The sequence below is a fragment of the Gopherus evgoodei genome, chromosome 1 (assembly GCF_007399415.2).
Source record: "Gopherus evgoodei ecotype Sinaloan lineage chromosome 1, rGopEvg1_v1.p, whole genome shotgun sequence".
Classification (NCBI taxonomy): Eukaryota; Metazoa; Chordata; order Testudines; family Testudinidae; genus Gopherus; species Gopherus evgoodei.
This window is the reverse complement of record NC_044322.1, coordinates 362,571,481-362,594,731: the sequence shown is the minus strand read 5'-3', so window position 1 is coordinate 362,594,731 and position 23,251 is coordinate 362,571,481. Positions and strand designations below refer to the sequence as shown.

At 46.8% G+C, this 23,251-nt stretch overlaps 1 protein-coding gene and 1 pseudogene across 1 annotated transcript in view; one reads left to right on the top strand and one right to left on the bottom strand.

Moving 5' to 3' along the window:
- The window catches only part of COPG2 (coatomer protein complex subunit gamma 2), a 37,700-nt gene extending 28,781 nt beyond the window's left edge, over positions 1–8,919 (bottom strand). The window contains exons 1-4 of the mRNA XM_030579058.1: positions 8,812–8,919; positions 3,697–3,749; positions 2,793–2,873; positions 1,570–1,641 (exon numbers count right to left, since the gene is read on the bottom strand). Of these exons, the coding sequence (XP_030434918.1) occupies positions 1,570–1,641; positions 2,793–2,873; positions 3,697–3,749; positions 8,812–8,848 (243 nt within the window). The 5' untranslated portion in view covers positions 8,849–8,919. The remainder of the gene's footprint in view (positions 1–1,569; positions 1,642–2,792; positions 2,874–3,696; positions 3,750–8,811) is intronic.
- A 1,363-nt stretch (positions 8,920–10,282) lies between these two features.
- Positions 10,283–23,000, top strand: LOC115645318 (annotated as a pseudogene).
- The last annotated feature ends 251 nt before the right edge of the window (positions 23,001–23,251 follow it).

Here is a 23,251-nt window from a genome sequence, read left to right as displayed (position 1 = left end):
AGGCTCCAATGCCTCTCTCGCAATGGCGAGTCTGTCAGTGCCGGACTCAACAGCTCCCGTTCCAAGACTGGAATCAACGGTGTGGCATAGGATGCCAGTGCCACAGGGTGGGCCGACCCAGGTCGTACCCTGACAGCATCCCTCTGTGGCGCCGATCTCAGTGTCTGAGATTAGCCTGACACTTAGGCACCGGCGATGATGAACAGTGCCTAGTGACTCTTGCTGGCGCATCTTTCTTGGGCCCCGGAGACGCTTGACAATGCTGGGGTTCCTTAGATGCAGTTGGAGTGTCTCTCCTCAGAACCAGAGATGGGGAATGGCGCCAGGTGTCTTAAAGTCAGGCCAGGATGCTCCTCACCTAGGCTGAGGTACTTGGTGCCGAGTCCGAATGTCCTGGCTCCGATGGACATCAGAGCACTGTCTCCAGGAGGACAGAGCGAAGTCTAGCATCCCTATCCTTCTTTGTGCGAGGCTTAAATTCCCTACAAATCTTGCACTGCTCCTGCACACGAGCTTCCCCCAGCCACTTGGCGTAGTTAACTAACTAATAACTGAAATTTACTGCTAAACTACAATAACCTATATACACCAGGAGTAGAGAGATTCCACAGAGGAGTACTTGCAGAAGTAAGAACGAAACACAAATGCAGCAACCGTCATGGGCTGAAAGAAGAAACCGAGGGGGTGGTAAGTCAGCAGGGCCCTTTATACCGGTGCTATGAGAGTGTAACTCCAGGGGGCACCAGAGCTGAGCTGACAGGTACTACTGAGGGAAAACTTTCCTGCGGCAGTGCTCGAGGTGAGCACGCACCAACACTGGAATGGTCATGAGCAAACACTCAAAGAAGAACATATCAGATATTAAATGGTACGACATACATCTTAGCCAAAAACATAACCCAATGCTTTGAAAACATTCTAATCTCTTTGCTTTTAGCAGGTTTACCCATGAGTCAAACTCCTTTCTCAGGAATGCTGGAGCGCTAGTCTGTAAACAACACCATCTTAATTTTCAGAGGGGTAGCCGTGTTAGCCTGGATCTGTAAAAGCAGCAAAGAATTCCGTGGCACCTTATAGACTAACAGACGTATTGGAGCATGAGCTTTCGTAGGTGAATACCCACTTCGTTGGATGCACGTAGTGGAAATTTCCAGGGGCAAGTATATATACGCAAGCAAGAAGCGGGCTAGAGATAATGAGGTTAGTTCAATCAGGGAGGATGAGGCCCTCGTCTAGCAGTTGAGGTGTGAAAACCAAGGGAGGAGAAACTGCTTTTGCAGTTGGCAAGCGATTCACAGGCTTTGTTTAATCCTGAACTGATGATGTCAAATTTGCAGATGAACTGAAGCTCAGCAGTTTCTTAATTTTGAGAGGCAAGAAACTAAGGCTCATATTGTGCTTTCAAACTGAGCACATTCCTCTATCTAATGTACTTATATCAGAGCAATGGGACTATTTATGAACACCTCACAATTTCTGCTACTATCAGAGGGTTCACAAAGATCCCACTGAGGGTACAATGCAGACCAAAAGCACGTGAAACATTTTTCCTTAAATACAGAGACTTACATCATTAGACTGAAATAATCTGGTCATTGCAAAGAATGCTTCTGTGGCTTCAGTAGTTCCAAAATGTTCACCCTAAGGAGAACATGCAAGCAGCAGAAGTTAGAAACCAGTCAAAACTTAACTGTCCAGTAGTTTTCTCTTTTAGCTCTCTCTCGTCTATAATGCCCACTTCGATCCTTGGACTCCATCCTCTGTCTCTAAACCTTTTTCTCTTTTTTAAATCTTTTCCCCATTTTAGAAACACTCCCTTCTTCACCTTGTGTTTCTTATAGAGCACAAGACAATCTAATTATACTTTTTAAGTAGCTTGTTTTAACAGGATAATCATCCATGATACACCTCTACCTCGATATAACGCTGTCCTTGGGAGCCAAAAAATCTTACAGCGTTATAGGTGAAACCGTGTTATATTGAACTTGCTTTGATCCACCGGAGTGCGCAGCCCCCTCCCCCGCATCACTCCTTTTCCATGTTATATCCAAATTCATATTATATCAGGTGGTGTTATATCAAGGTAGCAGTGTACAGAGTTTGTTAATTAACCTGTGCTCCCTCTGCTGTCTTTACAGCGGCAGGCATTATGGTTTTTGTTTTAAGATATTGTCAACTGAGAAGAGGATTCTCCTAGGATTTTCCAATATAAAACCTGTGCTGATTCAGATGCAGCAGAACATGTTGGACCTTGTAATTCCTGCTGGTCACACGTGAGTATTAAATAGTGCCCCCTGCAGTCCATATTTCATGTACTCACAGACATTTAGGTATCTAAGCTAAACATAATTCCTCAACATGGATTCCTGTTCACTACATAGGCAAAGAAAGAACATGTGACAATCATTACCCAACCATTTTATTGTTCATACTCTTGTTTAAACATGGCTATTTCTACAATATGAGAAGGCTGGTTCTGGCTAACACGGCATCACTGTAAACAGGCATAAATGGGATGCAGCTCCCAGAAGTCTATCATAAAAAGTCTTCAAAGCTTCAGTAAGCTACGTCTCATCTCCCCCAAGGAAAGCTGAAAATCAAAACCAAGATCATAACATTATATAATAGGCTTCAATGTCTGTTACCCTTAATAAGCTGCCCTCTAGACTGACAGCATAAAGTACAAGTTGTTTTGCTATCCTTAAAGTACAGTAATTCTTTCATGCTAAACTTTTTTTAAATCAGAAAAGACTAATCCTAGGTGTGTGTTTGGGTTAGGAAGATCCACTTACCTGGTTCAGTAAGTAAAGGATCTTGGTAAGTATATGCAGGCATCTTCGTGGATTTATGGGAGTCTCATTAAAGATGCGAGCCTGCAGACACAGCAAAAAATATTGCATTATTGCATAATTCATTGGTAACAATTTACCAACTCACCCCATGGGATCAGGATAACTCATTTCACCCAAGCAGTCTTATTGTATACTACATCTTAACATGGATGCCAATTAATAAAAGCACTTAGCTGAAAAATGGACTCTGTGTTAGACAGATGGTTGTGAAGGGATTTGAACCAAGGACTGGATCTCAGGTTCCTGGGTTCTAATCATATAGCCAATCAGTGGCAAAGATTGGGAATTTCTATTAATATTGGATGTCTTTGGGTTTTCTATATGTCAGTTTAGTTTAGATTTTAAAAGTTTCCTTTCCAGCATCTGCAACCAAACACTGAAGCACTGTACTAGTGCAAGGGAACCTGAAGGTGAAATTAATTAGTCTACTTTCACATTTATAGCTCTTTGTATCCAAAAAGAGCCCCAAACTCTTCACTGACCATATACATATAACTGCACTAACATACAGCTAGCCACCTCTAGGGTGCCCAGATGTAGCCAGGCGAACTACTACTGAAAAGCATGCTGCATGGCATGACAATAGGGACACAGAAAAACAGCCTCTTCCGTAAGGACCACTGGATCTTTAATGTCCATGCAAATTAAACAGGTCCTCTGACTTCCTGGGTCTGATCTGAAAGATCCCCACACAGTAAACTGCATGTGCACTCAGTTTATTTTATCTACCTTGGAAGGATTAATTGACCATGCATCAGTCCAGATACTTCAAACTTGTTACTTAGGTCACTAAAACATCCAGCCCAAAGCTATAGCAATTTCATAATATACTTTCTGTTCATACCTCTTGAAGGACAGCACTCTTCTCCAAATGCTGGAAGGGATTGGAGCCACTACCTAAATAATAAAACAAATCATTGATGGTTACCCACATGCTAGAAGCCATGGAACTGAACACACAGAATGCCAGCTCTTAAACTTGCACAAGCTCTCTCACTATGAACTGTGCAGAACGACGTGTCAAGTGGCTCTTAATGCTGCTAAGTGGCGTTGCAATCTGAGAATCTGCTGTTCCCCAGGAGCAGCATCTAGGCTAGTTTCAAGCGCTGCCTGTTTAGGGTGTGGGGAAAAAAAAGCCAAACCCAACTTTTTCAACACCGTATCTCCAGCCAGCCAGCTGGTGAAGTTATCACAGCATCACCATCACGTGAGGCTGCTAGCTCCCTTTCTTCTCACCTCAACTACTTTATGTGCCTTAGATGCAACAAAGAGGAAACACCTTAGGGTAAGGCTGTGTCTTGCCACTGGAAACACTCACGTATTGGTTGATACATTGCCCCTCACTCACACAAACCTATAACCTGCCAAAATAGCACTGCCACTACACACACTATAATCCAGGAGTGGCCAAACTTACTGACCCTCCGAGCTACATACAAGAATCTTCAGGAGTTCGAGAGCCACAAGGCATGCACAATCTGCCCTGCAGGGTGGCTCCTGCTGGAACATGTGACCAAAGCCCCAAGACCCTATTCCCTGCAAGGCAGAAGCCTCTAGCCTCACCACCCCACCGCAGGGCAGAAGCCCCAAGATCTCTTCCCCCAGGTCTAGTAGCAGGAGAATAGGGGGAAAGTGTTGGGGAGTCCGCAAGCCATACTTTAACTGTAAAACAGCTCATGAGCCTCGGTTTGGTCACAGCTCAAATAATCACTAACACTGGGCAGCTTTAGCAAAACATTAATATAGGGCATGATAAAAAAAACCTGGCCTTAGAAAATCAGAAGTTACATTTCATAGCATATGCCTAGTCCTAGAAAAGTTACGATACCTACTGACCAGAAGACTAAACCTACCAGCTGCAGGTATGTGTGAAAAATTAGAAGAGGAACTCCAGCAGCAAGGTCCAAGAACAACGATCTGATTGAAAAACCCAGCCCCAGTGTCACCTCTAGCTGTAGGAAGGGTAAAGTGCTTGCATTTCTACCATGGGTGCTTGTCCCTGAATACTGCTTATAGGCTCCATCTTTTGTATCAGCTTCTGGATAGCACATACCTGGCAAATTTGAAACCCCAGCCCCCTCCACCTGCTAAAAAGTAGTAGTTTTCTGGTGCCTTCTCCTCTACCCCTGAGACTTCTGGTTGCTACAGAAAGGGGACAGGTTTCCATCCATCCACCACTATGACCACCCTTAACCTCTGCTTTTTAGATTATCTTCTCTAGCTAATAATCCCAGTTCCTGCATCCACAGGAGGGGCAGTCAATAGGAAGACTGTGGGCCAAATCCGGACTGTCAGATGGTTTTGAATGGACTCTAAAATCTTTTGACAACTTATTACTGTAATTATTGTTATTTTTGTATTATTTTCTCTGGAGTCTGGACTTTGACCAAGAAATTTGAACCTTGAAGAAAAAAAAAATTGCTACCCCTGCTCTACTGCTACTAAGGTTATGTCTACACTGCAATTAGACACCCATGGTTGGCCTGTGTCTGCTGACTCAGGCTTGCAGGACTTGGGCTAAGAGGCTGTTTAATTACAGGGTAGTCACTGGGTATGTCTACATTGTAATCAAAAACCTGCAGCTGGCCCATGCCAGCTGACTCGGGCTTGTAGGGCTCAGGTTGCAGGGTTGTTTCATTGCACTGTAGACTTCTGGGCTCAGCCTACGAGGGTCCCAGAGCTCCCGCTGCAACCTGAGCCTGGAAGTCTACATTGCAATGAAACAGCCCTGCAGCCTCAGTAAGCCCAAGCCCAAGCCCAAGCCAGCTGGCCTGGGTGCGGATTTTTAAGTGCAGTATAGATATACCCATTGTGATTTAGGCTGCAGCCTAAGCTCTGGGACCCTCCAACCTCCCAAGGTCCTAGAGCCTGGGCTCCAGCTCAAGCCCAAATGGCTACACAGCAATTAAACAGCCCTTTAGCCTGAGCCCAAGTCAGCTGGCAAGGGCCAGCTGCAGATGTTTAACTACAGTGTAGTCATGCTGCTTGACACCAAGGGTAGCGGGCAACTGATAAGACTCTTGACAGTTTCATTGCCGCATAAAGGGTTATGAAGAGCAGAAGTAAAATTATGCAGTCTTCTTAATTCTACTCTTCTGTTTGTGGCAACGCTCAGAGGAATAACAGTGGCAATGATGCTGTCTCTGCAGACTTAGGAGATGACAGTTCCCTGTTGGAAGATTATCTTAAAAACTAGGTCTAGAAGAATTTGCTAAACTAACATTTAAATTTTGAAAAAAACTCTGGCATAGCTCCCTTTAGCCACTCATGAAAGCTTCCCACTCATGAATAGATTTATTTTCCAAAACCTAGCATAACTGTCTACATGTCTACTAGATCACAAAGAATTTTACACTACCAACTGAATGATCTGTGTAGCATATGCAAGGGGAGAGATAGCTCAGTGGTTTGAGCATTAGCCTGCTAAATCCAGGGTTGTGAGTTCAATCCTTGAGGGGCCACTTAGGGAATCTTGGGCAAAAACTGGTCCTGCTAGTGAAGGCAGGGGGCTGGACTTGATGACCTTTCAAGGTCCCTTCCAGTTCTAGGAGACTGGTATATTGCCTATTATTATGAGCATGGAATAGACAGGGTACTTTAATTACTACAGTGAGTGTGGTATAGATGGACACAGTGATTTGGGCCCCAAACGCCATTCCTTCTCGGCCTCACTGCCGAGGGGCTGCCAACAAGATTGACTGCATATGCCACTTTTGCTATGTTTTATTTTTATGATGTTGACTCCTGCTCAGTAGAGAGACAAGGTAGACAAGAATATCTTTTATTGGACCCACTTCTGTTGGTGACATAGACAAGCTTTTGAGCCACACAGAGCTCTTCTTTGGGTCTGGGAAAGATACTCCCAGTGTCACAGCTAAATACAAGATGGAACAGATGTGACACTGTGAATACCTTTCCCAGACCTAAAGAAGAGCTCTGTGTGGCTCAAAAGCTTGTCTCTCTTACCAACAGAAGTGAGCCCAATAAAAGACATTGCCTCACCCACCTTGTATCTCTAATATCATGGGACCAACACAGCTACAATAAGAACAGATATAACTTAGATAAATGTTTCTAGTATCAGAAGGGTAGCTGTGTTAGTCTGGATCTGTAAAAGCAGCAAAGAGTCCTGTGGCACCTTATAGACTCACAGATGTATTGGAGCATGAGCTTTCGTGGGTGAATACCCACTTCGGATGCATCCAAGAAAGCTCATGCTCCAATACGTCTGTTAGTCTATAAGGTGCCACAGGACTCTGCTGCTTTTACAGATAAATGTTTGTACTTCACGGTCCAAGAGACACAAACATGGCTTTCATCTCAGGGCCAAACACATCAAGACACCTGATCATAGCCTTTGACAGTCCGAGAGACTACCTACACTGCATACCTGCCCAGTAGAAGTGAGGCCAAACCACGAATGTGACAACAGCTTTATTCGGAACACTGAATGCTATTTTAAATGTATTATGAAACAGTTTGAACAGCACAGTTCCTCCAGCCCAATACACTGATGGGTTAAAACATAAGAATGCCCTTACTGAGTCTGACCATTGGTCCACCTAGCCCAGCATCCTGTCTTCCATCAATGGCCAGTGCCAGAGGCTTCAGAGGGAATAAATGGAACAGGGCAATTATTTCCATCCCGTTTCCAGTCTCAGCATCCGGTAGTCCCAGGCTTAGGAACACCCAGAGCATTGGGTTGTTTAGCAGTGTTAATTTGACAGCACACTTCACTAGAAAGACTCAAATGGTTCATAGTTCTCTTTGACTATGCAGAACATCCCAACTGCGACCAGCCGGTTCCACACATGGTACTACAGCATTTCTCACAAGTGGCCACTGGGGTATCTTTCTGCAGCCACAACAGCCTCCTGGGTGGAGACTGGGGAGGCGGGGGGGGGGGAGAACACGGGGGGACAGCGGCCCCTCCTTGTAGTGCCCAGCTTTTGTTCCTGGTTGCCTTGGTGTTTGCTGGTATAACTCACACACCTTTGCAGTGTGGTGTTCTGTCTCATCTAATGGCATCGAGATCACTTCAAGAGAGAGATATTAATGAGTCTGCTCTGTTAGCTAAGGCTGCAGTCAGTTGGCTTTTAGCTCATGTGGTAGCGCAGGGGTTCTCAAACTGGGGGTTGGGACCCCTCAACAGGTCACAAGATTATTACATGGGGAGTCATGAGCTGTCAACCTCCACCCCAAATCCCACTTTGCCTCAAGCATTTATAAGGGTGTACAATATATTTTAAAGTGTTTTTAATTTATAAAGGGGGGGGGGGTCACACTCAGATGCTTGCGATGTGAAAGGGGTCACCAGTCCAAAAGTCTGAGCGCCACTGTGTAGAAGCTCCAGAAGTCCCAGGTTCGACCCTGCCCGCCGCCGACCCGGTCTGTCAGGCTCACACTGGGACCAGCCGCCTCCTGGGGGCTCCGGGCAGCACCTCTGCAGACAGGAGGGGTCGCTGCGGGCGCTCAGCGGGCTTTGGCCTAGGCGGGGCTCAGCTTCGGAAACATCTGCAGGGCGCCCCCCCCGGCACGCTGAGGCCGCCGAGAGCCTGCTGTGCGAACCCCTGGCAGGGCACAAATCTGTGCCGACACCGGCACCCTCCCTCAGGCTCAGCAGCACGAGACAAGCCCCCTGCCAGGGCACAGCAGCCCCACGCGGCCCGGGGGCAGCCAGCTGCCGGGTCCTGCACAGCCGCGGCGGGGGGGGGGGGTAAGAGACCCTCACTCCCCATTGCCCCCGGGGAGCTGGTTAGGCCCCTTCGCTCCCCACATGACCCCCCCCCACGGGGGCAGCTGAGGCGCCGGGTCCCAGGAGGATACGGCCAGGCCCGCCGGGCTCTGACTGACGGGCCTGCCCGGGGCGGGCCCCGCGGCCGCCGCTACTCGGCAGGAACCGCACCGGGCCGGACACGCCCCCCGGCCCGGCGCCTAGGCCGCAGCCACACCCCCGTACCGGTCTCCTCGTCCTTCTTGTCGAACTTCTTAATCATCTCGGGGCCGCCCGCTCGCTTCCCTCAGCGCCGTGAGCAACCGCCGGGGCCGGGAGGGAGCGTCCGCCGGAAGGCCCGCCTCCAACCCCGGCAACGCGCCACATGACTGGTCCGCGGATCCGCCATTCACCTTGGAGCCACGCCCCCTCACCGCGTCCGGCGCCTTGTTCCACGCCCCCCGCGACCAACCGTATCCGGGGCCTGCCCCCTTCGCTCTTAGGAGGGGGGGGGAGTTTTAAAGGCACAGAGCCCATATTTAGGACAAGCTTCTCCCCAAAACCCTGTTCCTCTCCCAACGAGCTTCGCTTTGGCGCTGGAGCAGGGTTCAGGTGCCAGGCTGCGGGGGCGCCGCTGGGACCCAGAGTGTAGAAAATTGTGTCTGCTGCTGGTGCATATGTCTCCTCTCTGCTCCGGATGCACAGGGGTGGTGGAGTGCTGTGCAGGAGGGAGGATGCACAGGGGTGGTGGAGTGCTGTGCAGGAGGGAGGATGCACAGAGGTGGTGGAGTGCTGTGCAGGAGGGAGGATGCACAGAGGTGGTGGAGTGCTGTGCAGGAGGGAGGATGCACAGGGGTGGTGGAGTGCTGTGCAGGAGGGAGGATGCACAGAGGTGGTGGAGTGCTGTGCAGGAGGGAGGATGCACAGGGGTGGTGGAGTGCTGTGCAGGAGGGAGGATGCACAGGGGTGGTGGAGTGCTGTGCAGGAGGGAGGATGCACAGAGGTGGTGGAGTGCTGTGCTGGAGGGAGGATGCACAGAGGTGGTGGAGTGCTGTGCTGGAGGGAGGATGCACAGGGGTGGTGGAGTGCTGTGCAGGAGGGAGGATGCACAGGGGTGGTGGAGTGCTGTGCTGGAGGGAGGATGCACAGGGGTGGTGGAGTGCTGTGCAGGAGAGAGGAGAGCAGGAGAGACATAACAGGCAGGAGAAAACGTGATAGGGCATAACAGAGAGCAGCAGGGAGAGCGAGGGGGAGGAGCCTCTTCTGTACCTCTCTGGCACCCCCAGGAGCCTGGACGGATTCACACCAGCTTCTCAGGGAGCTTCCTGTCTCCTGCTGCTTCCCTGAACCCACTTGAGGAGAACAGGCAGTCAGCTGAAGTAGTAGGAGCCGGTTAGGCCCTTAAGAGCTGAGATCTTCCCTCACTCAGGCCCTGCTACCAGCCTGCTTATTTGTCCCCTTCAACTGAGTGTTGAGAGCCACTCGAGCTGGCACAGAACAGCAGTCATGAGTGAAAGAAGAAAACGCCCCTCTGGGGCAGCATTCAGAAAAAGAAAGCAAAAGACGCTTTTCTATCTAAGCAGGAAGGAGCTCTCCGGAGATACATAGACACAAATGGTCACGGTGAGCCTTCTGGCCCCAGTGAGGAAGTGAGTGGTGAGGAGATGCCTGATCTTCCAGTTAGTCAGAGTGCAGGCACAGGTGAAAGTAAGCCGGAATGGTCCGGTACAGCATACCGGCAAGAGCCAGTACGCACTGGCTTCCGTGGCGGGGATTTAGAGGGCTCTGGGCTCCCCGCCGCAGCGGGCAGCCCAGAGCCCTTTGAATCCCGCTTGGGGCTTGGGTGGCTGGGCTGGGGCTGGGATTTAAAGGGCTCAGAGCTCCCTGCAGCTGTGGGCAGCCCAGAGCCCTTTGAATCCCGCCCGTGGATCCAGTGGCCAGGCTGGGGCAGAATTTAAAGGGCTCAGAGCTTTCGCGGCTGCAGGCAGCCCAGAGCCCTTTGAATCCCGCCCGTGGCTCCAGCAGCCAGAGCTGCAGTGGGGATTTAAAGGGCCTGGAGCTCCGCAGTGGCCAGAGCCCCGAGCCCTTTAATTTGCCCCTGAACTCTGGGGGCTCCCAGCCATCTCTGCAGCTGGGAGCCCCGGGTTGATTTAAAGGCCCTGGGGCTCCCAGCCACAGCTGATGCCCCAGGGCCTTTAAATCTTGAGAGGCCCTGCCTCTTCCAGTTGAGGCCCCGCCTCTTCTGGTTGCAGCCACGCCCCCTCAGGACTCCGGCAGTACTGGTAAGTCCTATAAGTTATTTTCACCCCTGAGTGCAGGTGACCTGGCAGCTACTGCAGCATCCATATCTCCATCTCAAATGGATGCAGGGCCGGCTCTAGGTTTTTGCCGCCCAAAGCAAAAAGCTTTTGGTCCGCCCCCCACTTTTTTTTGGCTTTTACACATGTTTGAACTTTGCAATTTTTTTTGACTTTTTAAAATTTTTAAAAAATGAAAACAAAGAATTTGTAGTTAGTGAAATATAACAATTTCTTACTAGTGTACTCATTTAATTTTAACAAAATCACAATTACAAACAATTTGGGTTCAACTATACACTGTAATGAAAAATGTTAGTGTCTTCCGGTGCACCCAGTTTCTCATAAATTACAAGAATTTATATTAACTGAATTTTTTTGGTTTTTATACTTGCGCAGTCTTTTAATAATTTAGTGAAATCTAAATTTTTTGCAATGGAACTTTCAATTGAAATTAATGCGAGTCCTGAGAAAAGATTTTGAGACATGGTGGACCTCAGATAATTTTTTAGTAATTTCAGTTTTGAGAAACTGCGCTCACCCGCACAGCCCCTAGCCCCCTTACCTGGCAGTAGGTACCGGTGATCTGGTGGGGCCGGCGCAGCTGTAGGCAGGCTGGGGCAGTGGAGGGAGGCGGGGCCCCATGCCAGTGCTGGGGAGCAGGTGCCGTTGTTCCAGCAGGGCTGACTGAGGCAGGGGTCCCTCACGGGGCCGGGGGACGTGGCGCTGACTGGCCCAGAGAGGCAGGCACGGTGCTGATCCAGGCTGAGCAGCAGCAGCAGAAGCAGGGTGGCACGGGGCATAGCGCTGCAGCAGTGTCCAGGGGAGCCCAGGTCTTGGGGCCACTGTGTGGTGGCGGCAGAGGACACAGAGATGGCAGCTACGCGGCGCTTCTCGCAGGGGCGGCTCCAGGCCCCAGCACGCCAAGCTGGTCCCATGGCGTGCCTGCAAGAGGTCCTCCAAAGCCGCGGGACCAGTGGACCTTCCGCAGGCAAGCCGCCGAAGGCAGCCTGCCTGCCGTGCTTGGGGCAGCAAAATGCCTAGAGCTGCCCCTGGCTTCTCGGCTGCTCCCTGGCACCGCTTCCCCAAGCAACATGCTGGCAGGGACTAGGGCAGGGAGGGACCAGGCTGCTGGGATCTTTCCCACCCAGTGCCCAGCAGAGGGTGCCCAGCCATGACTGGGAGCGGGGCGGACTGGGGGCTGCTGGAGGGATCCCAGGGCAGCCACCACAGGAATTGCCAGTAAACGTTCCAAGACAGCTTGACAACGTAAAAAGGATGGCCGGAATACTGTCCCTGGAAATGTGCCGCCCCAAGCACGTGCTTGCTTTGCTGATGCCTGGAGCTGGTCCTGAATAGATGTAACCATGCACATTCCTGAAGAAAAGTGTAGGGGTATGGCTACATTTGGAATTTCAAAGCGCTGCCGCGGCAGCGCTTTGAAGTGTGAGTGTAGTCAGAGCGGCGGCGCTGGGAGAGAGCTCTCTCAGCGCTGCATGTAAACCACATCCCTTATGGGTGTAGCGTGCAGTGCTGGGAGCCGCGCTCCCAGCGCTGCTGCCCTGATTACACTGACGCTTTACAGCGCTGTATCTTGCAGCGCTCAGGGGGGTCTTTTTTCACACCCCTGTTGCACCGCTGTAAAGTGTGAGTGTAGCCAAGGCCTAGATCAGAGAAGAGTGTGGTGGAGATACAAGAAACAGCTGCTGCTGAGTTTAGTTCCTTAAGTCTAAATGATCCAGGACTCTGGACCCACTAGAGCAGTAGCCTGAGGGACTTCCTTGTACTGCATGGGCCACAGCAAGTGAAAAACTTCATGTTCCTCAAAGACAATGAAAATAGAAGTTTCCATCCAACACGTTACTGGCATGAAATCCCCAATGGTGACAAAGTGGAGAGGCCATTACTTATGTACTCAAAAACCCAGAATGCTGTATACTGTTTTTGTTGCAGACTCTTCCAGTCTAATGTTCCAGCCACATTGGGTTCTCCAGGAACAAAGGACTGGAAAAATCTGGCATGCCATGAGAAGGCAGAAAATCAACACAGAGCATTCCGTAGGTTGAAAGAACTTGAGATGAGACTAAGGTTAAAGGCCACCATAGATTATCTGCATCAGAAGAAGATTGCATCAGAGTCTCTTTACTGGCAAAATGATCTGAAAAGGCTCATTGCCATTGTGAGAATGCTTGTTATCCAAAACCCAGCATTGTGTGGCACTTCAAGTCAGCTGTATGTGCCAAACAATGGAAACTTCCTTAAAATTGTGGAGCTGATGGCTGTACTCCAAGAGCATCTAAGAAGAGTCACCACCCAAAAAATGTACACACACCACTACCTTGCAAAAACAATTCAAAATGAGATCATACAGTTACTGCCAACAAAAGTCAAACAGAAGATTGTGGCAGATCTGAAGTCAGCAAAGATATTACTCTGTTATTCTGGACTGCACACCTGACATCAGCCATATGGAACAAATGACTTTACTGGTGCGTTTTGTAACAACAACAGAACCTAATGAAAATGTCCCTGCAATCGTGACTGTCAGAGAGCATTTTCTAGAATTTATTGACTTTGATGATACTACAGGAGCTGGTATGACAAATGTGCCTCTTAAAAAGCTGAAAGATACGGAAGTCACGATAGCTGACATGAGAGATCAGGGCTATGATAATGGTGCCAACATGAGAGGAAAGAACAGAGGAGTGCAGACATGGATCCAAGAGTTAAACCCTTTATCTTTTTTTGTCCCATGCAGTTCTCATTCATTGAACTTGGTGGTCAGTCATGCAGCATCAGCTTCTAGTGAGGCTGCTGAATTTTTTAATGTAGTTCAAAGCATCTATGTATTTTTCTCTGCATCAACTCATCAGTGGCAAATTCTGAAGCAACATCTGGGAACATCCTCTCTGACACCGAAATCACTGAGTGCCACACAATGGGAAAGTCAAGTGGAGGTGATAAAGCCTATCAAACACCAAACTGGGAAGATAGATGATGCCATAGTTGCCATTATGGAGGATAATGCTATGACAGGAACTGTTTGTGGGAGAACAGTGGCAGAGGGAAGTAGAATCACCAGAAACACATAACTTCAAATTTCTGTGTGGCTTAGTGTTGCGATATGACATACTGTTTAAAATACATTTTGTAAGCAAGAGACTCCAAGGTGTTGACCTTGATGTATCTGGAGCAATGGAACAACTGGACAAAGCAAAGTCATACCCACAGTCTTACCGGTCAGATGAGGGATTTCAAAACTTCTGAAGAGTGCACAGAAGTTGGCAGAGGAACTGAAGTTATTTTCCCACCCATCCAAGAATACAAGAGTCACCGAAGAAGAAGAAGACATTTTGATTACGAGGCATGGGATAATCCCATAAGAGACCCAAACACCAATTCAAAGTTAAATTCTTTAATCAGGTGCTAGATTGTGCAATACAGTCAGTTGAAGAACGTTTCATGCAGCTCAAGGAACACAGCAGTATATTTGGGATGTTGTATGATATTCCAAAACTAATCACTATACCTGAAGAAGACCTACACCAGCAATGCAGGTCACTAGAGACAGTGTTGACACATGATGACATGCGCGATATTGAAGCGGGTGATTTACGTGATGACCTGAAACCCACCCTCCATCCGGACCCCCACCCCTGCACCCAGACTGCCCCCTCCTGAGCTCCTTGCAGTCGAACCCCACTTGGATAATCAGCCCCCCACACACACCTGGACCACCCAGATGAGCCCCCTGCACTCGGACTCCCAAACCACTAAGCTCCAACCAGCTGCACCTGGACCCCTACCCCACCAAGCCCCACTCTCCCAGCATGGAGACCCCCACACTGAGCCCCACACACTCAGACCCCCCTGCTGAGTCCCAACCACTGTCACCTGAATCCCCTGCAGAGTCCCATTGCCCCTGCACCCAGAAGCCCCGAAAGAGCCTTCTGCATCCAAATCCTACCCCTCCCGCAGCTCCCAACCCCCCACTACTGAGCCACCCACACCCAGATTGATCCACACAGAGTGCTCTCACCCCACACCTGGATCCCCCCACACTAAGCCCCTCCACACTTGAATCCTGCTGGGCTGAGTGGACCTGCCCACATCTGGTGTTTTGGGGGCAGGTCCAGCCCTTCTGCTGTGTCAGGGTTGGGTGCAGCCTCACCACAGAGTCCATGTCCGGGGAGGGCTGCTGGATGATCTCCCAACTGGATGCAGCCAGTGACCTGTGCCTCCCACTGCCATGCTGGAGCCTCCACATTTATTTATTGACAAATAAAATTTGCAGAATTTTAAAATATTGTATACAGAATTTTAATTTTTTTTGGTGCAGAATTTTTAATTTTTTGGCACAGAATTCCCTTGGGAGTAAGATGTATAGATTTACATATAACTATATTTAAATGCATATTGTTTGCTTACACCAGTGGTGCACGTACGGTGGTATGATATGGTATACCATATCAGAAAGATATTTATAACCGGCCCAGCGTACCGGAAAGACACAGGAGGAGCCCAACCCCAGCCCTGCCCCCAGCCCTTTCACTCAGCTGTGTATTCTAAGTCCTGCCTGGAGTCTGTACAGCAGAAGTCATGGCACAGTAGGAGAAGGACAGATCCTCCCTGACAGGTAATGTGGGATGGATGTGGATCATGAGGAGGGGATGGGGAGAGTGCAGGGGCCCTGGGATGGGGGTGGGGCAGGAAGGAGTCACATGGAGAGTCACATGGGGAGGTCGTGTGCCCCCCACATCCCTCCCATGAGTGCAGCGTACCAGAAAGAAATGATTTCTACTTGCACCACTGGCTTACACCCAGTTCACCAAGAGATCTAGATTGCTCCAAATCAGCAACCTGTGCTCTTCGTTATTTGCCACTCCCACGCATCTGCCAACTTTATTAGTGAGGATTTTATGTTTTCTTCCAGGTCATTTATAAAGATGTTAAATAGTGTAGGGCCAAGAACCAATCCCTGCAGGACCCCTCTGGAATCATACCTGCTCAATGACAATTCTAATTTACAGTTACATGTTGAGACCCATCAGTTAGCCAGTTTTAAATCCATTAATGTGTGCCTGATTAATTTTATATCATTCTAGTTTTTAATCAAAATATTGTGCAGTACAAAGTCAAACACCTTACAGAAGTCTAAGTATATTCTGACAACACTATAACCCTTATCAACCAACTTGTAATCTCATCAAAAAAAGATATCGAGTTAGTTTGATGGGATCTATTTTCCATAAACCCGTGTTGATACGCATTAATTACATCACTTTCCTTTAGTTATTAATCAAGTCCCATATCAACTGCTCCATTATCTTGCCTGAGATCAATGTCAGGCTGATTGGTCTATAATTATCCGGGTCATCCCATTTACCCTTGTTAAAAAGTGGTACAGCATTAGCTTTCTGCCAGTCTTCTGGAACGTCCCCATTACTCCAAGACTTATTGAAAATCAACATTAACGGTCCAGCAAGCTTCCCAGCAGATTTTTTAAAAATTCTCAAATGCAAGTTATATGGACCTGCTGATTTAAAAATGTCTAATTTTAGTAGCCTCTCGTTAACATCCTCCAGAGATACGGAATGGAAAGAGTGTTATCACCATACAATGAGACTGTATCATCTGTTTTCCCTCAAATTCAGAACAGAAATATTTATTGAACACTTCTGCCTTTTCTACATGATTATTAATAATTCTATCATTTCCATCTAGTAACGGACCAATAGAATTGTCAGGATTATTTTCTTCTTAATATATTTAAAAGCTCTTTCTTATTGTCCTTATCTCTGCTGCCATAGCTTTCTCCTTGTGTCCCTTGGCTCCCCTTGTTATACCAATTATACTAGACCAGTAAAAACCAGCAGGATCTTATTAAAGGGGACAAGACATTTGTCACATTTATTGTCAATACCATAATAAAATAAAAGATAACAGCAAACAATATTGTTTGGCTACTTATTCCTATGATTACTTTATATATATATATATATAATCTCCATTCACACAATCATTCATACAGGTTCTATATAGATATTATAGTTACCAGCCTAAAGTTGCTTGTGACAGTATATTGGCCAGGTATCCTGTACACAAGAGTGGAGCCGAGTCTGGGTCAGGTGCACCTGATGCTCCTGGAGGCTGGCAGCAGAATCATAGACTCAAAGTCCTCAGTCTTTAGAGTCCAGTTTTATAGGGATTTTTCCCTATGTTAGTTCATGGGAGTTGTTTCATTCTGCTGTTGCTAGATCAATCAGCAGGTGGCTGGCTCCATTCTGTCAGATGTTTGTTAGGTGGTTGGGGTGGATTCCAGTTCGCCCTCCGGGGGTCATCTGGTTGATTCCACTTGACACCTTCTTCGGCCGACACTGAATTTTTCAGGCTGGTAACTCCCTAACCATTCATTCATCATTTAAACTAGGCACTCATTCACATACACTCTTTATCTTTTGGGGTGTTAAACTAGGCACTCATTCACATAGACTCTTTATCTTTTGGGGTGTTAAACTAGGCACTCATTCACATACACTCTTTATCTTTAGATAAAAATGAATTTACAGAGGTGGGGGTCTCTATTTGTAGTAATTATACAGTTTTGCCTGAGGCATAGGGTCAATTGAGGGCTTGCGCACTGAGTCAATTACCCAATTTAGCAGCTTACAGAGTCAATTGACAGCTCCCGCGCTGAGTCAATGGACCAATTTAGCACTACAAAGTTTCACTTAGAGAACAGGCGCTTAGAGTCTATTGACATTTAACAAGTTTTATACAAAGTATCTCTTTTGAGCAGGCTTCACACAGACACAGCTATTCCTAACAATAAATCATTACAAATTTACTTCTAACATAAACCTTAAGTTATAAAGTATCAATTAACAATAAATCAATAAATCATCCCAAATTTACTTCTAACATAAACCTTTAAATATCCCTTCATAATCCCCCTTTTGACACTACGATATACATATATTCGTTAGTGTCACTTTCTGTGTAACCTGTTTACAAATAGGTACTGTGAGGCAACATGGGTTTGTGATTCTAATCTACTGGACATTCTTTTTATCCAAAAGCACATGCTAAACATTCCAATAATACAAATACAATTCAATACTAAGACAACTAACAAGGATGTAGCATTACTGATAGGATGCCAGTAGTGGTTGGGGACCATCCAGAGAATATATCATACCAATGATAAGTTGTTATTTGTTTCTCTGCAGTGGCAATCCTTAACATGTCCCCGTTGGCATGTATAATATGAATAGTCCGATTTCCTACTTGGTTATCTGTTTGTTCTAAAAATTTGGTCACTTCTTTACTTTTAATTAGGCTATTAGTAAGGTCTTGCCATTTAATTTCAAGGTTAATTGAGAAGTCGGCCGGCTCAGCTGTTAGTGTTAGCTGAGACTTTTTTGGCCGAGACAAATAGTAAGTGTGATTTTTTAGTAAAAACAGTGCTAACATTGCATTTACTCCCATCCTCCCAAAATACTTCCTCCCACGAGTGGATACATACACATTGTCCATTGTACAATACTCTGGTGTCATTATCCAATTCATCCCACATACATGATCCCAATGAAACATCTTTACTGCAAGGCTCTGGGGCAACGGGTAAGGTGAGGCATACCCACTTTTGAGGAGTCCATTGTGTACAACCTCTAGTGTCCAATAGTTCCCCTTTTTCTCCAGCCCACTGGCTTGAGGTCCGAGGCAGCCAGAATGATCCCAGGTGTAATATGGGGAGTGGGCTAACCTTCCACACCTTTGCCTCCAGAGACTGCTGATGTGCTATTTTTACAATTATTTCCCCAATTAACAAGTGTGGTTTTACAATACTGGAAACATACTGCATCAAGTTATATTGGTAAGTATTGAACAGAGATCTTTTCCTTTGGTTTAACAAATGCATTAAAACCTTAATATTACCCGAAATTACTCAAAACATTTCATGTTCCAAAGTAGATAGGGCAAGTATCTGCATTTCAGTGCATCCCATAGCTATAGCCGTGTGGTTTCCAACTTGTAGATTTTTCTCATGGAGTAACCAGGCGTTGTATTTAGCCATTGCCATAAATTCCATTTGGCTTTTAGGTTACCCAGGCCAATTTGGATTAAGTCTACATTCGCGTGTACTTGTTTTTGTATAAGGCTGTCCTGTAGTTGGGCCAGGGAGCTTAACTTGTTCTTAATAGTTTCCAAGTCCACTGAGTTTGCAAGTCCGGCTCCTGCTGCAAATCCACCTAGCATAGTATCCATAATGTCTCTTATGGTTCTGGGATGTGGTGCATCTGGGGGGGATAGTTTGTGTGTCCTTATCCAGGCTTGTAGTATAGGGAGGGAAAAAGGCTTACACTTTGGTTCTGCTTTTGAGACATTTAATCTTGTCCAGTCCATGTCAATTTTTACTTCTACCAGCAGGAGGCTCACCGAGACTTTCACCAGAGAAGTCTGAATTTTAAATAAGGCTGGTTTTGTCATTGGTAATGGGGTGTTTTTTATAAACATATGTTCTTTCTCCCATTTCCAGTCACATACATCAGGGAATGGTATCGTATGTGCACGGTTTGGGCAGTAAACTATGATTACGGTTACAAGGGTCCCTAATTTCATGAACCCGTCCCATATATAAGGGAGTGAAGGGTAGTCTGAAAGCATCGTGGCATCTCCTGCATATCCTTCCGTGCGCAACCCTACCATCCAATGTTTTTTCCGTCCTATGGGGATTGAGATATTTGCTTGCAGTCCCAGTTCCCCATCCCCAACATATACATGAGTTTCCCCTAAGGGTGTTATTGTGAAATTAGTTTTTAAATCGATCCATCTTAGGTGAATATCTGGTTGTCGTACTGGGGTCCATGGAATGTTGTATATGTGTGAGTTGCTGTGTGTCAGCAATGCGGTGAGGATTGGTTTTACCTTGTTCCAGGTATGTTGAAGCATGTCTATCATTGTTAGGGATTGGCGGAGATTTGTGCATTTTTCCTTTGGGGACAGGCTGTGTCTTTATCACCGAGATTAGGGCCAATGTTGTGATCCAGACCAAGAACTGCCGTGGCTCTGTCTCCCATTTTGTGCGAGGCATCGTTCTGTCTGATCTTTTACTACCCTTTTGAGAAAAGCGGAGATAGGGTTAGAACTGGCAGTCTCAGCAGCCGCATTTCACGCCCGATAGTCCTGTAGGAACAAAAATACATCGCGTCCACAGTGGGTGTTGTATCTGGAAATATAATTGGAACAAAATAGAATTAATTTATGCAAACAACTTCATTTGTGAAACATGAACCCACTTTAATTTACCATTTTTGTCTATGCGGTAAATGAGAGGGCTGAGGCGGTCCACTATGGAGTAGGGACCGGTCCATTTTGACTCCAATGTGTGATCCCTTTTGCCCAACTTCAAATACATTACCTGATCCCCTGGTTCCCACAGTAGGGAATCCCCATTCTTATTTTGATCCATTTTTGTATTCCCTACACCCTTATCAATTTGCTTCAATTCCTACCTTCTCATTTATATTCATTACTGTCAACTTTCCCCTTTCTTCCATTTGTTATATATATATATAATTTTTTACTGCTGTGTTCACTTCCTCTCTAAATCAGGTTGTATTTTTAAACAGACAAGACTTCTTCAGTTGTAGGACTGTGGCTTTTTGAGCATCTAGTAAGGTGTTCTTAAATTATTCTCAATTATCATTCATAGGCTTGGGTTATGGGAGGTTACAGGTATCGTTTGCAAGGATGAAAAGCTACATACATAAGATGTTCTTAAATTATTCTCAGTCATCATTCACATTTTTCTGATTAAATTCTCCCTCCTAGTTGATTTGGCTCATAATTGTTTTCAGCTTTGTGAAATTATTCCTATTAAAGAATCAAGTATATATATATTGCTGATCTCGACTTTATTCTGCTTCCACATGATGTGATTGGTCATGATCACTTGTACCTAAATTATTACCGGTAACTTTTAGTTCTGTGATCAGTTCTACTTTATCTGTTAGGACAAGGTCTAATATAGAATTTCCCCATGTTGGCTGCAACACTTTTTGAGTTAGGAAATGGTCATATATAATATTAAGAAATTTGAAGGATGTTTTAGCACTGGCAGCATGAGACCTCCAGCATATGTCACTCAAATTGAAGTCCCCCAAGATCAAACAGTTTATTTCCCCAATACATTATAAATAAGTGCTTAAGGAGGCAGTCAATCTGTTCCCTGGAGTGATCTGGTGGTCGGTAGTAGACACCAACTAATACCTCATCTTGTGCTTTATCTGTTAGGACATTGACCCATAAGCATTTCAGATCATTCTCTTCCAGATTATCGCTGACTCAGAAACAGGTATTTGACATAGAGTGCCACTCCTCTTCCTTTTTGCCTACTTCATACTTCCTAAATCAGTTATAAACCGTTCTAATTGTGCAAATCATCCCACTAGGTTTCAGTCATACCACCTACTTCTAATTTACACCTGTCAAATTACTAATGCATCATTAAATAATCTCTTGGCATTAAGTATGCTAATTACTCGGGCCCAAATCCATAAAGATTGTTTTCTATGGCAGTTAGAAGCTGTGGCAGGATGTATCAGCCCCACACTGGTACAACAGGGGTTAACTTCTGCCTTAGCCTAGGAGGCCACACACAACCCGCCTTCCGGCTCTGCTGGGCATGGTCCAGCTGAAAGCAGGATATAAAAGCCAGCAGAGCAGCTCAGTCTGGGCTGACTGCCCGTGAGGAAGGAGGTGTGTTGCTAGCTCCTGAGGGAGAACTGCCTGCACTCCCAGATGTGGAGGCTAGCCTGTTGGAGATGGACTCCGACATACCGGCATAGGACATTGCGGAGAGGGGAGAGACTGGAGAATCCCAGAGACAGAGAACCTCAGAGACTCGGGTAGGAAGTAACTCGGGGAAGTATTGTGGGGAAATGGTTACAGAACCAGACAAAGGCTCGGCATGTTTTAGTGGGAGCCCCACCAAGCTGGTGGTGGGCAACCTCGCCACTGAAAGGCCCTGGGTTGGGACCTGGTGGAAATGGCGGGCCTGAGTCCCCCTATCCTGGCCACTGGCCACCTTGGGGTGGTGGCCCCATTCACCAGTGGATGGACTCTGACTGCTAGGCCACACTGTCCCAAGAGTGAGGACTATAGTACTGACTCTGGCCATTGGGTTGCACTGCCCTGAGAGCAAGGGCTGTATTATGGAATCTGGCCACTAGGCAACACTGCCCAGAGAGTAAGATTCACATTCAGGACTAAGGCCACAAAGCTCTGCTGTCTGAGATGTGAGGCAGCCCTTCTGACTCAGCTGTGGGACTGTGATGCACCTTTCCTCTGCCCCCATGGGGTGATGAGGAGTATCAGCCTTGAGACAGAAGCCTAAATACCTTTGGGGATTTGATGCAACCAAGGGAGGTATTGGCATGATGTATTAATAAGAAGATCTACTTAATGTCTGACTAATTTGGGGCTTTGTTTTCACTAGGGAAAAAGTGTGATATTTTACCACATGTTGACTATCACATGGATTGATGATTAGCTTGTGGTAAAAGCCTAGTGCGACAACTGTCAATAGACTTTGGTAAGAAATCCAATATGGAGTTCTTGGTGTATCCTGCCCACAGGTCTCCACTGCGATGGGAGAAATTACAATTCCATCCTAACCTACCACATCATGCTGGAGCACTCCGACTGTTCTTTCATGGGGCCATTTACAACATCTGCAACCATAACCTCAATATTGAGTTCCCTCCTACCCTGAACAGGCTGATAACTCAGATGGTATCCTCCATCACTGCTTCCCTGAGGTTTGATGGTGCTTTGAATGTGGATCTCACTGAATTCCAAACTAACTTGGTGCCTTATCCCTGGATACACTTCTCCATCACTACCTCTGTGCCCATAATTTTGGCAGAAAAAGCTTAGAATGAGCAGCTCTTGGTGCCTGGAATCACCGACGTTTGCTTTGAGTTCTCCAACCAGATGGTGAAATGTGACCCTCGCCGAGGCAAATACATGGCTTGCTGCCTGCTGTACCGGGGAGATGTGGTGCCCAAGGATGTGAATGCAGCTATAGCAGCCATCAAAACCAGGAGGTCCAACTAGTTTGTGGACTGGTTTTAGTTCAGACTGGCTAAAGTTCAGCTCTTCTTTGGGGTTTGGGAAAGATACTCTAAGCATCGCAGCTAAATGCAAGATAGAACAGATGCTCGGAGTATCTTTCCCAAATCTGAAGAAGAGCTCTGTGTGACTAGAAAGCTTGTCTCTCTCACCAACAGATGTTGGTCCAATAAAAGACATTACTTCACCCAACTTGTCTCTCTAATATCCTGGTTCTGACACAACTACAATTACACTGCATACACAGGGGGAGG